We start from the raw sequence: 18,438 nt of genomic DNA on the forward strand, positions 1-18,438 counted from the left end.
TACAGAAGGAGGACTAGCCTCCTATATATGTTTAAGTAGTAATTTAACCAGTTATATATACAAACAAATAAAAACCATGCTGACTGAATTTATTTGATGGTACTTAACCTTATCTAGTGAAGTTTGTTTCTGAAATAATTCTTAGTGTATAGATCTGAATTGGGAGAACTCACAGTACCAGTTAATGAAGTCTACTTACACTTGGAAAATCATGAATGAACAAGATGAATGACAGATTCCTAAACCTAACTTGATTTAACTTAGCTCTCAGCAATCTGAAAAGCTGATGTATCTTCCATTGGGATGAAGATGAAGTAAAAAATTTAAATTATTAAAATTTTAGACTTATTTGCTCTAAGCTGAATATATATATATATATATGTATATATATATATATATATACATATATATATATATACATATACATATACATATATATATATATATATTTGCTCCTTATAGCCTAGAATAACCACAAATATGAACAGTAACATTGATATCTTGCTATATTACAACAAAATATATTATTATTATTTTTTTAAAGATTTTATTTATTTGTCAGAGAGAGGGAGAGAAAGCGAGCACAGGTAGGCAGGCAGAGGCAGAGGGAGAAGCAGGCTCCCTGCCGAGCAAGGAGCCCAATGTGGGACTCAATCCCAGGACACTGGGATCATGACCTGAGCCGAAGGCAGCTGCTTAACCAACTGAGCCACCCAGGCGTCCCTACAACAAAATATTTTTAGCAGTTTTAAACAACACTGGCAATAGGAACACTTTGAAAAACTTATGTGTCCTTGTCCATCTTATCTACTGTGGGATGAGCCCCACATTCCCTGCTTTCTTTTCCTTTCACTCCAATTAATATAGGGCACATCTTTACCATTTCAGGAATAAAATACTTACGTGCAAAACAATTTCAATAGGTAATTAAGTTTCCCCCAAGAAACAACTTACACAAAGCAAACAAACCTGAGAGAAAATCTGAACTGACTTTTGAGTTGTTAAGCTATGAAATCATTTGTATTTATACAATAGAAAAGATCTCATTTATATAAATACATCCTTGTTCAAATACAGAATTCCACTGAAGCTGGGATACAAATAACCACACTGAAAGAAATAGCATTAATGCCGTGTAATGGGGTTACATTACATTAATTAATGTAATGATGCAATGTGATATCCTTTAAAAAGTCCTAAGTCTGCTTCTGATAGTTTTTTTTATTACACCACAAAGAAAGATTTATATTATCATAACCTTTCATATACTTCCTGATAAACTACAAAATAAGTAACTTAGGTGGTATTTGTTTAATAATAAGACTAAAACTTGGTTAAGCATTCAAGATGATAGTGTAGGAAAATCCTGAGCTCAACTCTACCATAGACATAATAAACTTACAACTACATATGGAATAGTGCTCCTTAAAGACTTAGGAACTAGATGAACAGAGAGCTTCCACAATGTGGGTCAGCACCAAGGTGTGTGGAAGTGGCAGAGATACAGTCTCAACAAGGAAAAAAACCACACCCGAGGCATGAAGTTCCACAGTCAGGAAGAATCTAAAAGTTATGGAACTCTTCCCTAAAAAATAAGAGATTTAAGCTCCACATCAGACAACCCAACCCTTGGATATTGCACAGGAGGGACAAGTCCCCAAAATAGCTGGCTTTGAAAACCAACAGAAAATACGTCCAGAAAAACTACATGATTATAGGAAACAAACCAAACCAAACTGCTCTCAAAGGGCTCATGCATAGACTCACTTGACCCAGAAACTAGAGCAAAAACACTAGATTGAACAGTGCATAGGCCACAGTGAAGATACCTACTTACCAATCTTGGAGAGTCTGCTGGAGAAGCAGGAGGCAGCAGGGCCTCTCCCCAAGGACTAAGACATTGGGGACAGTCATTTCCGCCACCTCATTCTGCCACACTGATCCAGGCACTGGTGGGCACCATTGTGGAACCCTCCTACTAGATCATTAATGCAAAGGGGGTGTGCCTTGCTCTGAGCTCTACACAACCTTGCATCTCTGCCAGGCCTTGCAGCCTACAAGACCCTAATCTTGCCCACCAGCAAGCCTGCAGCAGTTACCCTCAGGCCACAATCCAGCCAGGGCAGGGGCCAGCCCTGCCCAGCAGTACATCCATAGCAATTGTGGCCCCAAGGCAACAGAATGGTACATAATGCCCACATGAGGGATACCCCTGTAGCAGCTGACTCTGGTGGTTAGGGAGGACTGTACTTCTAGGCCTCATAGGACATCTTATATAAGGCCACTTCTTCAAGACCAGGAGAGGTTGCTGAACTGCCTAATAAATAAAAACAATCACAGAGAAGTAGGCAAAATGAGGAGACAGAGGACTATGTTCAAAAAACCAAGATAAAATCTCATAAAAAGAACTAAACAAACAGGGATAAACAATCTATCTGATAAAGAGGTCAAAGTTATGGTCAAAAACATGGCTACTGAACTGTGAGAACAATGGATGAACAACACATTTAGAACTTCAATAAAGAGATAGAAAATAAAAGAAAGTACCAATCAGAGCTGAAGAATACCATAACAGAAATGAAAAATACACTAGGGGGAATAAACAACAGATTAGAAGATACAGAAAAATGGATCAGCAATCTGAAAGACAGAGTAATGGAAATAGCCTAAATTTAATGACAAAAGAGAAAAAATTAACAACTGAGGACAGTTCAAGAAACCCCTGAAACAACATCAAGCATACTAACATTCACATTATATTTAGGGGTTGCATAAGTAGAAGAAAGAGAGAAAGTGTTGGAAAACTTATTTAAAAAATGATAGTTGAAAATGTCCTGACCTGGGAAAGGAAAGAGACATCCAGGTTCAGGAAGCACAGAGAGTCCCAAAGAAGATAAACCTACAGGTCTACACCAAAACATATAATTAAATGTCAAAAATTAAAGATAAAGAGAGAATTCCACCCCCCCCCCCAAAAAAAAGAAAAGTAATTAGTTACATGTAAGGGAATTCCCATAAGACTATCAACTGATTTTTCAGCTGAAACTTTGCAGGCCAGAAGAGAGTGGCATGATAAATTCAAAGTGCTGAAGGGAAAAAGCTCACAACCAAGGATACTTTACCCAGCACAGTTATCAATCAGAATTGATAAACAGTTTCCCAGACAAGCAAAAGCTAAAGGAATTCATCATAAGTAAATGGGCTCTACAAGAAATATTAAAGGGACTACTTTAAGTAGAAAAGAAAAGGCCATGACTAGAAATAAGAAAATATATGAAAGAAAAAAATAATCTCGCTGCTATAGGCAAATATACAGGAAAGGTAGTGGATCAACCACTCATAATGCTAGTGTGAAGATTAGAAGACAAAAGTAGTAAAATCAATGATATCTGCAATAATTAAAGGATATATAAAATAAAAAGATGTAAAACATAACATCAAAAACATAAACATGGGTAGAGGGAGAGCAAAAATGTAGTTTTTTAGAATGCTTTCAAACTTAGGTGACCACCAACTTAAAACAGATTGCTGTATGTATAGGTTGTTATACATGAACCTCATGGTAACCCCAAACCAAAAATAGATACACAAATAGAAAAAATAGATACACAAAAAATAAAGGGAAAGGAATCCAAACATAAAACTAAAGAGCATCATCAAATCACAAAGGAAGAGAGCAAGAGAAGAAAGAACAGAGAAGAACTACAAAAACAAACAGAAAACAACAAAATGGCAATAAGTACACACATATCAATAATTACTTCAAGTATAAATGGACTAAATGTTCCAATCAAAAGATACAGTGTGGCCGAAGGGATTAAAAAAACAAAAACAGAAACAAGACCCATGTGTATGCTGCCTGTAAGTGACTTAACTTCAGATCTAAGGACACACACAGACTGAAACTGAAGAAATGAAAAAAGATATTCTATGCAAAGGGAAACAAAAACAAAGCTGGGGCAGCAATATTTACATCAATAATAGACTTTATAACAAAGACTGTAATAAGAGATAAAAAAAGGAAATTATAAAATGATAAAGGGATCAATTTAACAAGAAGATATAACATTTGCAAATATCTATGTACCCAGCAGAGCAGTACCTAAATATATAAAGCAAATATTAAGAGACACAAAAGGAGAAACTGACAGCAATACTATAACAGGAGGGGGTTTTAACACCCCACTTACATCAATGGATAGATCATTCAGACAGAAAATCAATAAGGAAACACTGGCCTTAAATGACCCACTAGACCAGACTGACTTATTAGATATATACAGAACATTCCATCTCAAGAGCACATGGAGCATGGTGTCAGGGTGCGGAATAAGTCTCAATAAATTTAAGAGATTGAAATCATGCAAACCATGTTTTCCAACCACAACAGTATAAAACAAATGTAAGATCAATTACTAGAAGACAAATTGAAGAAACACAAACACATGGAGACTAACCATCATGCTACTGAACAACCAGTGGCCAATGAATAAATTAAAGAAGAAAAAAAAATTTGAAACAAATTAACACAACATTCTAAAATCTATGAGACGCCACAAAAGCAGTGTTAAGAGGGACGTTTATAGTGATACAGGCCTGCTTCAAGAAACAAGAAAAATCTCAAATAAATAATTTAATCCTATGCCTAAAGGAACTAAATAAGAACAAATAAAACCCAAAGCTAGTAGAAAAAGGAAATAAACATTAGAGTGGAAATAAATGAAATATAGATTAAAAATAAAAAAAAAATAGAAAAGATTGATGAAACTAAGAGCTGGGTCTTTGAAAAGATAAATGAAATTGAAAACATTTAGCTAGACTCATCAAGAAAAAAAGAAAAGAGAGAGGACCCAAATGAACAAAATAACAAATGAAAAAGAAGAAAAGACCCTGAATAGCCAAATCCAATCTTGAGAAAGAAAAACAAAGCTGGAGGTAATCACAATCCCCATCTCAAACTATACTACAAAGCTGCTGTAATCAAAACAATATGGTACTAGCATAAAAACAGATACACAGGTCAATGGAACAGAATAGAGAGTACAGAAATAAACCCATGGTTATATGGTCAATTAATCTACAACAAAGGAGGCAAGAGTATACAATGGGGGAAAAGATAATCTCTTCAATAAGTGTTGCTAGGAAAATTAGACAGCTACATGCAAAACAATGAAACGGGACAACTTTCTTGCACCACACAGAAAAATAAGCTCAAAATTGAAGACCTGAATGTAAGATCTGAAACCATAAAACTCTTAAAAGAAAACGTAAGCACTAAGCTCTTCAACATCAATTTTAGCAATTTTTTTTTTCAGGATTTGTCACCTCAGACAAGGACAGCAAAAATAAAAATAAACAAATGGGACTATATCAACCTAAAAATCTTTTTACACACTGAAATAAACCACCAACAAACAAAAAGACAACTTACTGAATAAGAAAAGATACTCACAAAGGGTACATCCAATAAGGGGTTAACATCTAAAATACAGAAAGAACTCAAACAACTTAATACCCAAAAAACAAACAGTGAGATTAAAAAATGTACAGATGACCTGAATGAACATTTTTCCAAAGAAGACATAGAGATGGCGAACAGGCACATCAAAAAATGCATCAATATCAGGGAAATGCAAATCAAAGTCACAATGATATATCCCCTCATAGGTATCAAAATGGCTGTCATTAAAAAGATAAGAAATAACAAGTATTGGTCAGGACGTAGAGAAAAAGGAATCCTGTACATTGGTGGTATGAAAGTAAATTGGAGTGGCAAGTTTGGAAAACAGTATGGAGCTTCCTCAAAAAATTAAAAATAGAAATACCATATATCCAGTAATTCCACTTCTAGGTATTTAACCAAAGAAAATGAAAACACTGATTCAAAAAAACATTTGTACTTCTATGTTTATCACAGCATTATTTACAATAGCCAAGATATGGAAACACCCTAGATGTTAATAGATAGAAGAATGCACAAAGGGCATATGGTACACACACACAGACACACACACAAACACACCCACTGGAATATTACTCAGTGAAAAAAAAAGTATGAGATCTTGCCATGTGTGACAACACGGATGAATGGAGTGGGTAGTACGCTAAGCAAAATATGTCAGACAGAGAAAGACAAATACTGTATGACTTTACTTATATGTGGAATCAAAAGAACCAAAATAAACGAATAAACAAAACAAAATAGAAACAGGCTCATAGATATAGAAAACAAACTGGTGGTTGATAAAGGGGAGATGGGTTGAAGGACGGACAAAATACATAAAGGGGATAAAGAGGTACAATCTTTCAGTTATAAAATAAGAAAGACAGAGGAACGTAATGGACAGCATAGGGAGTAGTCAGTAATTATGTAATAATTTGTATGATTATAGATGATAACCAAACTTACTGAGGTGACCATTTCATAATCATACAAATATTGAATCACTATGTTGTACTAATAAAACTAATACAGTGTTATAGGCCAGTTTAAAAAAACCCTGAAACTTCTTGTCAACAGTTCAGTTATTCCATTCGACTCATTGTACACTAGATATATGTCACCAAAATTAAAAAGAGCAGGCATTTGCATTTTATTTGTATGATTTTTACTTGTGAGATGAAGAGCCATCTCCATCATGACTTTCTTTTTTACTATTATATACAATAGAATAGATTAAAAACTGCACAGAAAAAAATAGGGAAATTATTTTTAATTAATATCAGGAATTAAGAAGACTCATAACATACTGCCTATAGATAAAAACACTCAACCTTACATCAGAAAAGCCAGCTGAAGCACTAGAAGGACAGGAAAATATTGTCAAGACCTATCGGGTCTATGTCTAGTATTTTACATTCTCCTGTGAATGTGGTAATGATGCTTATATGTTTCTTTTAGAAATCTTCATATTTTTCTTTATCCTTGTGACAGAGATAAGCAGAATGACACCTTATATAAACACAAGTAATGCATAAAAATTTTCTCTTGTAACCTAAGGCAATTTACAATGCAAAAATAAAACACTCAAATATTTCTAGCACAAAGGTCATTTATTCAAATTTATGTGAGGTGCTGTCAGTGATGGTATGTTGTTTCCTCAAAGGAACAGACACTACTTCCCTAATTTTGGGACTGCACACTTGGAGTGACACAGGTAATAAGGCAGCTCACCTGACATAAAGCACTCCATTTTGATCCACACGACGCTGCCAACCCACAGGAACTTGTATAGCTGGAAGACCTCCATCTTTGTCCCCTCCGTCACAGTCCTTGCCTCCATTCATTTTCTGTGTCTGCTTGGGACTCTCCAAAGATATCAGCAATAAGATGATATCCTTATATTACAGGGCATGATGGCCTTCAAAAATGGCCAATGCAGCACAGTTTTTCCCAGACTGTACAAAATGCATTGGGAAGCTTCTGCTCAGTTTGGAACCAAGTCCTTGAAATCTGCCATTGTGGAAAAAATCAGTTTTCCATTATAATCTACATTAAATAAACAATATTTAATTCCTAAGGATGGTCTACATGGGTAAAAATGAGTGCTTCTGACTAAGGAAAATCATATTCACCAATGCTGGTACCTGCCTGAATTAGGGGAGGGGAGGAGTGTAAAGTTTTTAGTTCAACATTTTGTCTTGAACCTTGATGTCAGACTAAAATAACCTCTATAGTCTAGAGACGGGTCTCATTTTTACAGTGTGAGTCGGTTAATATTTCCAGGTACTACCCGCCTTTAGAGGCCACATTCTTTAAATTTTCTCTTCATCTTCCAATCAGAATCCAAGATGTCGTATGTTGGTTCATCTGATGTTTTCATGTCTTCAAAATTCCAATAACGTAGCCTGAAACATATGTAAATGTGTAAACTTTATATTTAATATTGAAAACTGAGAAGCTGCACACGTTTAAAAATAGAATAAATTCCTAAGTGCACCAAACCACTTTGATGTTCTCTGCCGCCAAAATCACATGTCAAATTTGTCTTGCTTTCTTCTTCCAACTTGATCCCCTTACTCTAGTTAACCAATTTGCTTGCTCTTCGCCACATGTAACTTTCTAATTACTAGAGATAGATATATGATCATGGCATTTCGCGCACACACACACACACACACACGCACACACCCAACCTCCTTCTTACAATAACAATATATCTATCGCTTCTTATTATCACCTCTTATGTTCTTACAATTGGAAAGTTTCATATTAATACAATTACATTTTATCACTCTTTAATTGTATATGCCCTTAAAATTTACTTTTCTCTCCAAATCATCATATTGGCCTCAAGAAGAACAGGTTTTTTTTTTTTTTTAAATTAAAAGAAAATATACAGCACATTTTCAAGTACAAGAGATTCCTCCCACTGTTCTGGAATATAAGAGTGGGAGTTGCTTTATAGTTAAGATTTACAAATTCCTGTCTATTATGGGGTACTCTCTTAATTCCTTTATTAAGTCATAAGGTGCTGCTTGGGGAAAATACACTGGCTTGAGACAACAGCAAATCAGTGCTATTGTGGAAAGCTTGAAAGAAAGAATGAAATTATTAAGTAAAATAAAGATGGCAAATAAGAATTTTAAAAGATTTAGTACTTAATCCTAATGGAGAATATGATGTAACAGTTGCCAGCATTATTTCTGGAGGTATACAAGCCTTTCTATAATCAATTTAATATATAGTGGGTAACTACATTGTGGGACTCATGAACCTATACTAAAGGATGAATTAAAAAAAATCATTTTTTTGTTGTGTTTTATGAGTGGGACATATGGCTTGGGATAAAAATGTCCAGTGATAGCATCATCTACAGATTCAAAAAATGTTGTACTCAAACAACTTAACTGAAGGTGAAGATGAATACACTCTTAAAAACTGTGTCAAAGGACGTAAGAATCAATGAAAATATTAAAATTGCTTAAAAATTTTCAATAAAAGGTTTTCTATTTTAGGTGTTTAAAATCTATATGTATAACTTAACAAATTAAACTGTGTAAATAGACACATAACTAGTTTATCTACATCCCTAAAAGCCTACAATTTAAGTTAGCCACAAACATTTTTGGGTCTGTCTTTATTGAGAAAACAGGAGAATTCCTTACACTAAAAGGCTTCATGTATTCAGGCATATGCTCTATTTGTAGCCTGGGCTCAGCGACAGAGCAAAGGTATTGTAATTTAGCATATACTCATTTAGCTGAAAGTCATAAACCATGTGCATGGGTGTTGTAAACATCAACAAGCTATGGGAAAAGTAGCAAAAAATTATTGGGAAAAATGTGGGGTATAAAGAAAAGTGCCCACTAGTATCATTCCCAGTGGTGTCTCAAGCTGTTAACATTGCTGGGGCCACTCCACTGTGTCTATGCTTCTCACAGAAATGACCCACTTGTCTCCCATTCCTTGTACCTTTAACCCCTGCTGATGATGTTATGTGTTTATTCAAGTTTCATTTGATAGTCAGCAGCTACTAGCTACAGGGTATTATGCTCTGGCTGGAGTACAAAGATGGGAGGCTCCTCTTTATCCATAGCCCAGGGTAATGTTTGCCAGTAAGGAGCTGTTCAGTGTGGAAGAATATAAAGAAAAGAGGGAGGAAGGATAAGAAAGATTGGAGAGAACAAGGAAGGGTCAGTCCTACCCAGTGGAGTTCCCAGCGCTACTTGAAAGGTGGGAAAGAGACATGAATTTTGGGCCATCCTGGACTCCCAGTTTTGTCAAATAGTAACAGACCCTGATTATTGAACCTGTTTTTTTTTTTTTTTTTAACAGTCCTTTTCATGCTTATTTTATTACCTTGCTTTCCCAATAAAAAGTAGAAAAAGTTGGTGATCATTAGATTGGATAGGCTCTCATTCTCCCTATTTTTGAGCTTTCTGATCATTTGAGGCCTATTTTCTTTTTTCTTTCCTCCCCCCCCCCTTTCCTTCCTTCCTTCTTTTTTCTTTCTTTCTTTCCTTTTTTGTTTGTTTGTTTGTTTGTTTGTCTGCTCTTGCATGTGATGCCAACTTCCCTGAGGCAGGCTAGCTCTCTCCATTAATTTGTGGACCTGCCAGAGAGTAACATTGGATTGATTCCTGCCAAATGTCTCTCTCATATTTCAGCAATGAAAAATACAAATATTTGATGGCTGGGTTTTGCTTAGACCAGCAGTTCTCAAAGCATGGTCCTGGGACAAACATCATTATTGTCAGTAATGCCCAGGAACTTGTCAGAAATACAAATGCACAGGCCCGGCCCCAGACTTAATGAACTGGAAACTCTGGGGGCCACTCTGTTCTTTAAGAAGCCTCTGGGTGATTCTGATGCATGCTCAAGTTTGAGATCAACTGGCTAATGCCCCTGCCTCCTTCCCAGGACACGGCCATCTAATATCTCCATATTATGCAGGCAGCCAGTCCTCTATTCCCTTTTGGCCCCAAGGGAGGTCATCCTTTTTTGCTGATACTTGGGCCTTCTAGAAGCAGCTCAGTTGCAAGAGCCTTAGGGACTCTTCACAGAGCAGAGGTCCAGAAACTACACAGTTATCATTTATTTATCTATAAGTGGCCCTGATTTTCTCAACATTCATTTTGTGAATTTGGAAAATTCAGAGATGTTTGAAGGTGAAAATGAAAATTGAACTGTAATCTCACTGTTGAATAACAACCACTGCAAACCTGAATGTACTTTAATCATTGTTTTTAGAAAGTTTCAAAAGCACAATTTAAAAAAGAATTTATAATAACAAACAATAAACCACCACTCCAAATTCACAATGAAAGCATTTGTCAGTTCTGCTTATTTTTAAAAACAAAGTACTATTACAGATAGAGTTAAATACTATCTCCCTCTCCCATCCCATCTTTTTTTAGCCCTATTTCCTTCTCTTCTATCTTAAGGCAACCACCATCATGATTTCAGTCCTCTTTCTTCCAGGTATGCTTTTATTCCCTATTTATATTTTCAATATAAACAATTTTTGTTGTTGTTATATGTGTTTTAAAATTTTATATAAACACTATTACACATACATATCATTCTGCAACTTGCTTTTTAAAATTCAACATTGTTTGAGAGCTATCTCAGTTGAGATACACAGATCTATCTCTGTTGCAGATATATAGATCCAATTTGTTAATTTTTAACATCTGAATGGTATTGTATCATATGATTATACAACTATTCATCTACTGGCATATTTATCATATTAATGTTAGGTTGTAGAGTCTGTACATTCTCAACTTTTCAGATACTGCCAAATTGTTCTCCAAAGTTGCACTGATTCCAAGTTTTTTCCATGTTATAAATGCATCTTTTCCTTTAAATATTGAATCATTACCACTTTATTTTCATCCTGACCATTTGACTATGGCATTAAATACTTTTTCAAAATATGACTTTCAATTACTGGATAGAATTTTAGGGGATATATCTATATCTATAATTTATTTACTTCCCTTTTGTGAACACAGATTTTCTGCTGAATTTTCACAACTACAAATAAATCTGAGATAACTATATCTTGTACATAAATCAATAGCCATTTTGTTAATTTACTGAGAATTATTTGGTAAAACAGAGTTGCATAATTTTAAGACCCTTGAAATATTTCTTAAAGTGACAAAAGGGTAGTTTTGGGAAAGCACTTCAGGCCATGGTTCTCAAACTTTTGAAACCCATGTATATCCTCTTCTGCTATTTATGAAAATCTTCTCTTTGCCTCTAAGATTCTGATAAGTTTATCACTTACATAAACTCATCATTCAAGATTTAGTCAAGCTTTATTTTTATAGTTTATATTATAAAAACAGTAGTTTTTCCTCTTTTTCTTAATTTAGCATAAAAAACTACATATCTACAACATTTTTCCTTCATCTTCCCTGGAAATTCCATTATTACCTTGTTTATATGGCTTGGTTTAAGCCTAACAGACATAGGTTAAAACAAAAAAGAGTGGTATGAAAGTTACCTCCATCTCACTAACACTCAGAATCAGGAATAGATCTTACACTTAGGACAGAATTTAAGTTTTTTTTCACAGTTTTGGCAGCAACAATAATATAATTCAAAAAGTGGTGTGTGTGTGTATGTGTATGTTCTGAGGAGATGTACCACAATTCTACCAACATTTTCATTTTCCTACTTCCTTTCAATATGTAAATTAGTCTGAGAATTGGCTTTTGGTGAATTGAGTTTAGTGGCTTGATTTACTTCTTTGCATTGGCTTCTTCTGACCATTTGGAATTCAAATTAGATGTCACGTCCTGGAAGACACTACACTATAAACCACAGGTAATCTCTCAGACTTTAAGTCACTGATACCTCCTGTCATCCATCTGTTTGTTATCATTTATTTGTTTGTTCACTGGCTATCTCTTCCCAGCGGAATGTAAACTCCCTCAGAGCATGGACGAGTCTCTCTAGGTCCTTCCTGTATTCCGAGTTCCTGGTAGTGCCTGGCCTGGAGTAGGCGCTTAAGTGCTTCCTGAAGACTATGCATATTCTAATGAATCAACATAGTTTTATATTCTGATTTTTGCCATGAAGGCTTATAAAGACTTTTTAGCAATATATGCATCTAAAATGGAAGAGAGGTTTTTAAAAGAAGCCAATAGAAGCCAATGAGTATTAAAGTTGACAAAATATACAAAAGATGTTTTGCTCTAGATCTGTCCCTGAGGATCTCATAATCTCTGAGTGATGATTTCTGTGTAGAAAGTACGATAGGGCTTCTAAGAAAATTAACAGACTGACTTTGTGCTTTATTTGTAAAGTGTGTCAGTTTTATTTATGAAGTAGTTTATATATACATTTAATTGGATTAATAAAGAAACCATTAAATGAATCCAACAATATAAAAATTAAACTTATATTTCAATAGGATGCTAATTAATGCAATAGACCTTTTTCTTCATTTGCTTTGCTGACATTCTTGTCAACCTAAGAATACACTCACTACTTAATGCAGTATTAAATGTATATTTTAAAAGTATTCTTGAAACATCATGAAGACTATCAGATTATGACATCATGAAAACTGATAAGCAGCTATTCTTCATAAATCTTTTCAAATAACATCAAACATTATAATTTCTTCTGAATTATGTCACATAAACTTGACTAAAGGTAAAATAATAAGTTGATTTTTGAGTCATATAATATCATGAGTAAATTCTATTAAAACATTTAAAATGACATCACACATTGATCTTGTACCCAGTGGAATTCCTTGGATGTGTAGTAGGATAGAACGAATACCAGATGAACTGCTGATTTATCAAGGTAAGATTATGTAAATCAGGTAAAATACCAATATTTCATACTTTATATAATTCTAAGCCATCATTTATACTTTTTATGCTATGGTTATCATCTTAGTCCTTGAAATATTTAAAGTTAATTAAGAAGTCTATTCGATTCCAACATTTGCAAGTGAATGCCTCATGTTCTCCAGCTGGGAACAAATCTCACATAAAACCTACCTCTATACTTAAATTTAAAATAACTATGTACACACCACAACAGATACGATTGGATTAAAAAAAAAACATCAGCATTAGCATTTTGGAGAGTAATGTCTGAGTGGCTACAACATTATTATCATTTGATTGGGTAATAAATGGATATACTCATAATCTTTCCATCATTATTAGTTAAATTATGCTGTTAGAGCAACCCTCAATCACATTTCTCCTTTCCAATTATCTTTCACCCTCCTATCAATTATTCAAACAGCTCCTTCACAGTACTTAGCCAGCCCTCCCATCCAACCTCCCCATCTGTTTCACCTTTCACCTATTTATTCAAGCTATATGCATTTTTATTTATGAGCACACTTATCTTGCAGTTACATCTTTTTTCATTTTTTAAAAAACTTCCCCTTAGATTATCCCTATATTCATTCTGGTTCTTATTGTCATTTGGTTCTTATCTTCACTGTATAGCCACTTCTTCTAAAACATACTTCTCATATGCATCCAATGTAAGGCTCTATCAGGTTCTACTATCAGGCTCTACTTACCCCAAACTACCCTCAGCACATTTACATTTGTTTCATATAGTTGTGTTAGGGTACCATAAGCACATCTTTCCTGCCCTGATTACCGAAGCTCTCCAGTTCCCAATGTCTTTGCCCTGTTAGGGCAGAAAAGTGTAAACGTTCACAACCTATACATGAGGGATCGTATTTACATAGGAAGGTTACATTTTTTCACAAACTCGGAAGGTATGGGAATAGGTTCCTCAGAAGGAGGCCAGTTCTTAAAGTCAAGGTAACAGGCATCTTGGCCTATGCCCATCTATGATTAGGGGAATTATTTATATCCATTTCTAGCTGCCAATGTTAAGCAACTTATACATTCTAGTCACACAGAAGCCCTCAGAGAGCAAAATGTTGAGTATAGTAGACTGCAATTGGCCTGAAATACTTTGTAGCTCCTTTTATCAGGAAGTAGGATTTATTACTCTGCACTTTGAGTCTAGTCTGGCCTTGCAACTTGCTCTGACCAGTGGAATGTGATAGATGCAGTACTGTTCAAGTGCTGAGTCTAAACCTTGCATCTTCCACCCTTGCTTCTTGGAATGTCACTGTCCCAAGAACAACCTGAACCAGGCCGCTTAAGAATGGGAGTCCTGGTGAGGAGAGACAAGCCCAGCTAGTCCAGTCAAAACAGCTAAGGGCTAAGACATGGGAGTCCAGTCAACACCATGTGGACCAGGGATGAGCTGGCCCAGGTGAACCCAACCTACACTGCCAACCCACAAAATCATGACTATTTTTTCAGATAGCCAAAAATTATACAGAAAACAACCCGTAAGCCTAAAAATAGGGTTTTATGTAAATTAATTACTGTATTGAGCAGCTATGTAGCTCTACCCTTTATTAGCTTGTGACCTTGGGCAAGTTTTAAAATTTCTTTCCTTTATAAAACAGAGATTATAGCCCTATAGAATTGTTCTGTGGATACAAATTAAAAGTCTTAAACCAGGGGCGCCTGGGTGGCTCAGTGGGTTAAACCCTCTGCCTTCAGCTCAGATCATGATCCCAGGGTCCTGGGATGGAGCCCTGCATCGGGCTCTCTGCTCAGCGGGGAGTCTGCCTCCCGCCCCCCACTCTCTGCCTGCCTCTTTGCCTACTTGTGATTTCTGTCTGTCAAATAAATAAATGAAATCTTAAAAAAAAAAAAAAGTCTTAAACCAGTGGCCAGCACACAGTGAGTAGCTAAATTATTATTTATGCATAGCTATTAAAATCATGTTATGGAAAACTTAATAGCACTGTAAAAGATCCATGATATTGTCAGGTGATAAAAACATACTACATATCTTCATTTACAAAAATGCTGCTACATATGTAGATGTGGAGTAGAACAGCACTGCCTTCTCACTGGTTGTCTCTAGCTAGCAGGAATATGAGTGATTTTTATTTTCTTCATTGCTTTTCTGTATTTTCAGAATTTTCCATAGCAAAAATGTATTGACTTTTCAATCAGAAAAAATATTATTTCCAAAAAAATAAATACTATATCCATAGATCAGCCAATTAATGTTTTCCTAATCTTTAAAAGCATTAGGGAAACTTTTTTTGGGAAAAGTCACAAGCTTTGTGCCTAGTATTATGCTATTATTTTTCTTTCTGTTTTAGCCAAGTAGAGAAAAATATACAAAATCCTACATTAACCTGGATGTTTTAATACTAGAAAAAAAAATTAAGATTATCCCTTTGATTGGTTCTAAAATGCTTCAGAGTATCACTCTTAATTTTCTGCTTGGAATATATCTCCCATCCCTACATTCTTGCTCATTAAAGCAACTTCTATTTCTCTTGGTTTAAGTGTCACTTCCTCAGAGAGGCCTTCCCAGATTTCTCCAACCATTAGTTGGTTTTCCAAGTCTAAACTGGGTACCCCTTACAATTCCTCCTTATAATGTCCAGAATTTCACATATATTACTACACATAACTAAGCTTTATTTTTACCCTTGCCATTCTGCATGAGTGCAAAGAAAGAGCAATTGGGAGAAGTTAAAGCTTCCCCTTTTGCCTTTAAAAATATTTAAGGGCACCTGGGTAGCTCAGTTCTTGATTTTGGCTCAGCTCATGATCTCAGGGTTGTGAGATCGAGCCTGGCATTGGGTTCTGCACTGGGTGTGGAACTTTCTTAAGTCTTCTCTCTCCCTTTCCCTCTGCCCCCCATGCTCATGCAGTCTCTCTCTCTCTAAAATAAATAAATAAATAAAGATAAAAATATTTAAGGAAGTGGAAAGTGAGGGTCGGTATACATATGTAAAAAATTCTTACTATACATTCTTTTATTTATTTATTTGAGAGAGAGGGAGACAGAGAGTGTGCAAGTAGGGGGAGGGGCTAATGGATGGGGAAAGGCAGAGAATCTCAAGAAGAGATTGTGCAGATGCCAAAGTTGGGCTCATCTCATGAACCTGAGATCAGGACCTGAGCCAAAACCAAGTGTTGGAGCCTTAACTGGATGAGCCACCCACGTGCCCCCATTTTACTTTCTTAAAAGCTATAAAGTATACAATTACCAGCTCCCAAATATGTATTCTGTAAAAAAAGAAAAAGAGGACTGTTTAAAGTATAATAAGAAGTTATACCAGCACATCTATAAATTAACTGATAAACTCACTACACTGCTGAGGGAAAAATTATTTATGATTTCTTTCTGCATATTAGCCACCAGCAGAGTTTGCTACTTTCGTTTTTCTGTACTATAGTGAGGTTTCTCTTAGCGAATACTTAGAAAAAATACTTGTCTGCATTTACATAATCTATTGTAGAGTAGACTAGAGGGTATTATGCCAAGTGAAGTTAGTCAGATAACAAAAGACAAATACTACCGGATTTCACTTACTTACGGAATCTAAAAAAACAAATGAACAAACAAAATGAAACAAAAACAGACTCGTAGATACAGGAAACAAACCTTTTGTTACCAGAAGGGAGAGGGCTTGGAGGGTAGGCAAAATAATGAAGAAGATTAAGAGGTAAAGTCTTCCAGTTATAAAATAAATAAGTCATGAGTATGTAATGTACAGCATAGGGAATACAGTCAGTAATGTTGCAATAACTTCGTATAGGGACAGGTGGTAACTAGATTTATCATAGGGATCATTTTGTAAGGTAGGAAAATATTTAATCACTATGATGTACACCTGAAAGTAATAGGATATTGTATATCAGTCATACTTCAATTTAAAATTAATTAAATCTGTGGTAATAAAAAGAATGAGACAATTATGAATTATGCCCCTTTGGGGTTGTATAACATATTTAAACAACTCATATTTATATACTTTTTTATATACAAGTGTTTAGCACTCTTCAATTCATCTGGCAATAGATACCCAGTTACTACTTGGAGTAATCAGTTCTGTAGAGAGGTAATGGTGCCCCCTAGTAACCTTGAAAATCAGTTTACTCAAGGCGGAAATAAGAAGACTCCTCAGCCATTGTAGAAACCCACCCAAAGATACTGTCTCTAAATATGTACCAATATCTAGGAATGCTCAGGTCCAATCAATGCTTCCAACAAGTATAATTAAATGTAAAAGATAACTATAGTCTAGTTGTTCAATAAGGTCTTTCAAGAAGGAAGAGGAGGAATATTATATCTGTGTGGATTCTAAAAACAGGAGTCGAAGCATATAATCCCTTGGTCCCATGAAATAAGTGAACTTTTACTGTGTTTATGTAGCTCACACATCAGGAACAAAATGAATGAGTAGTAATACCTGTAGATGTTTTGTGGTGTCAAATGAAAAGTGTCTCAAGGAAACTCCACTTAGCATTGGACTGCTAACTGGAATCCTGAGGGAGGCAGAGGAAATGTAGCAGCCAAAGAAAACTTATGCACAAGTATTCAGGTTGCAGAGGAAGGCAGTTTCAGTATCATAAAACCAGGTATAGAGTGTCTTAGAGAACATGCTGAAGAAAAGCAAAACCTGTAGAAAATGAAGTCTCTAATTTAACAAACAGTTAAACAAAATACAAGACCAAGTTACAAACAAGAGGACTCTGGGCCAAATCCCACTTGCAGAAGTGTTTGGCATGTACACAGTTTGAGAATAATAGTAAAATTAGTTGACTATATTTAAATTAAAGGATTTCATATGAAAATTTGCATTTCCTGCTTTACCTGAGAAACTGGCAATGTGGTAATACTAGGTCAACATTCCTGCCTTTCAACAATTATCTGGAACGGAGCAGCGGCTGCTCCTTCAGAAAGGACTTGGCTCTCCAGTTCAGTGCAGTAGGTTCCTGCTTCATTCCCATCAGCCTGGCCTCTGTAGGCACTTGGGTTTCCAATCTCTGGAATAGAAAGGACCTTGAGATAAGGCTTGAAGGACTCACTGTAGCCTCTGACAAGAAGTATAGCTTTTTTTTTTTTTTTTTTAAAAACAACCACTTAACCTACACTTCATAGTTTCTTCA

General features: G+C 35.4%; 1 protein-coding gene across 6 annotated transcripts in view; it reads right to left on the reverse strand.

Annotated features, from left to right (window-relative positions):
* Positions 1-18,438, reverse strand: part of MBD5 (methyl-CpG binding domain protein 5) — a 178,788-nt gene that overhangs the window by 53,769 nt on the left and 106,581 nt on the right. For 4 of the 6 annotated variants that reach the window (XM_032856102.1, XM_032856103.1, XM_032856107.1 and 1 more), the window contains 2 exons: positions 18,143-18,315; positions 7,175-7,848 (listed from right to left, as the gene is read on the reverse strand). In XM_032856102.1, the coding sequence (XP_032711993.1) occupies positions 7,175-7,287 (113 nt within the window). In that variant the 5' untranslated portion in view covers positions 7,288-7,848; positions 18,143-18,315. Of the gene's footprint in view, positions 1-7,174; positions 7,849-18,142; positions 18,316-18,438 lie in introns of those variants that run through there. The other 2 variants (XM_032856105.1, XM_032856106.1) reach the window with 2 other exon arrangements.

The sequence above is a fragment of the Lontra canadensis genome, unplaced genomic scaffold, assembly GCF_010015895.1.
Source record: "Lontra canadensis isolate GAN:19392208 unplaced genomic scaffold, GSC_riverotter_1.0 scaffold11, whole genome shotgun sequence".
Classification (NCBI taxonomy): domain Eukaryota; kingdom Metazoa; phylum Chordata; class Mammalia; order Carnivora; family Mustelidae; genus Lontra; species Lontra canadensis.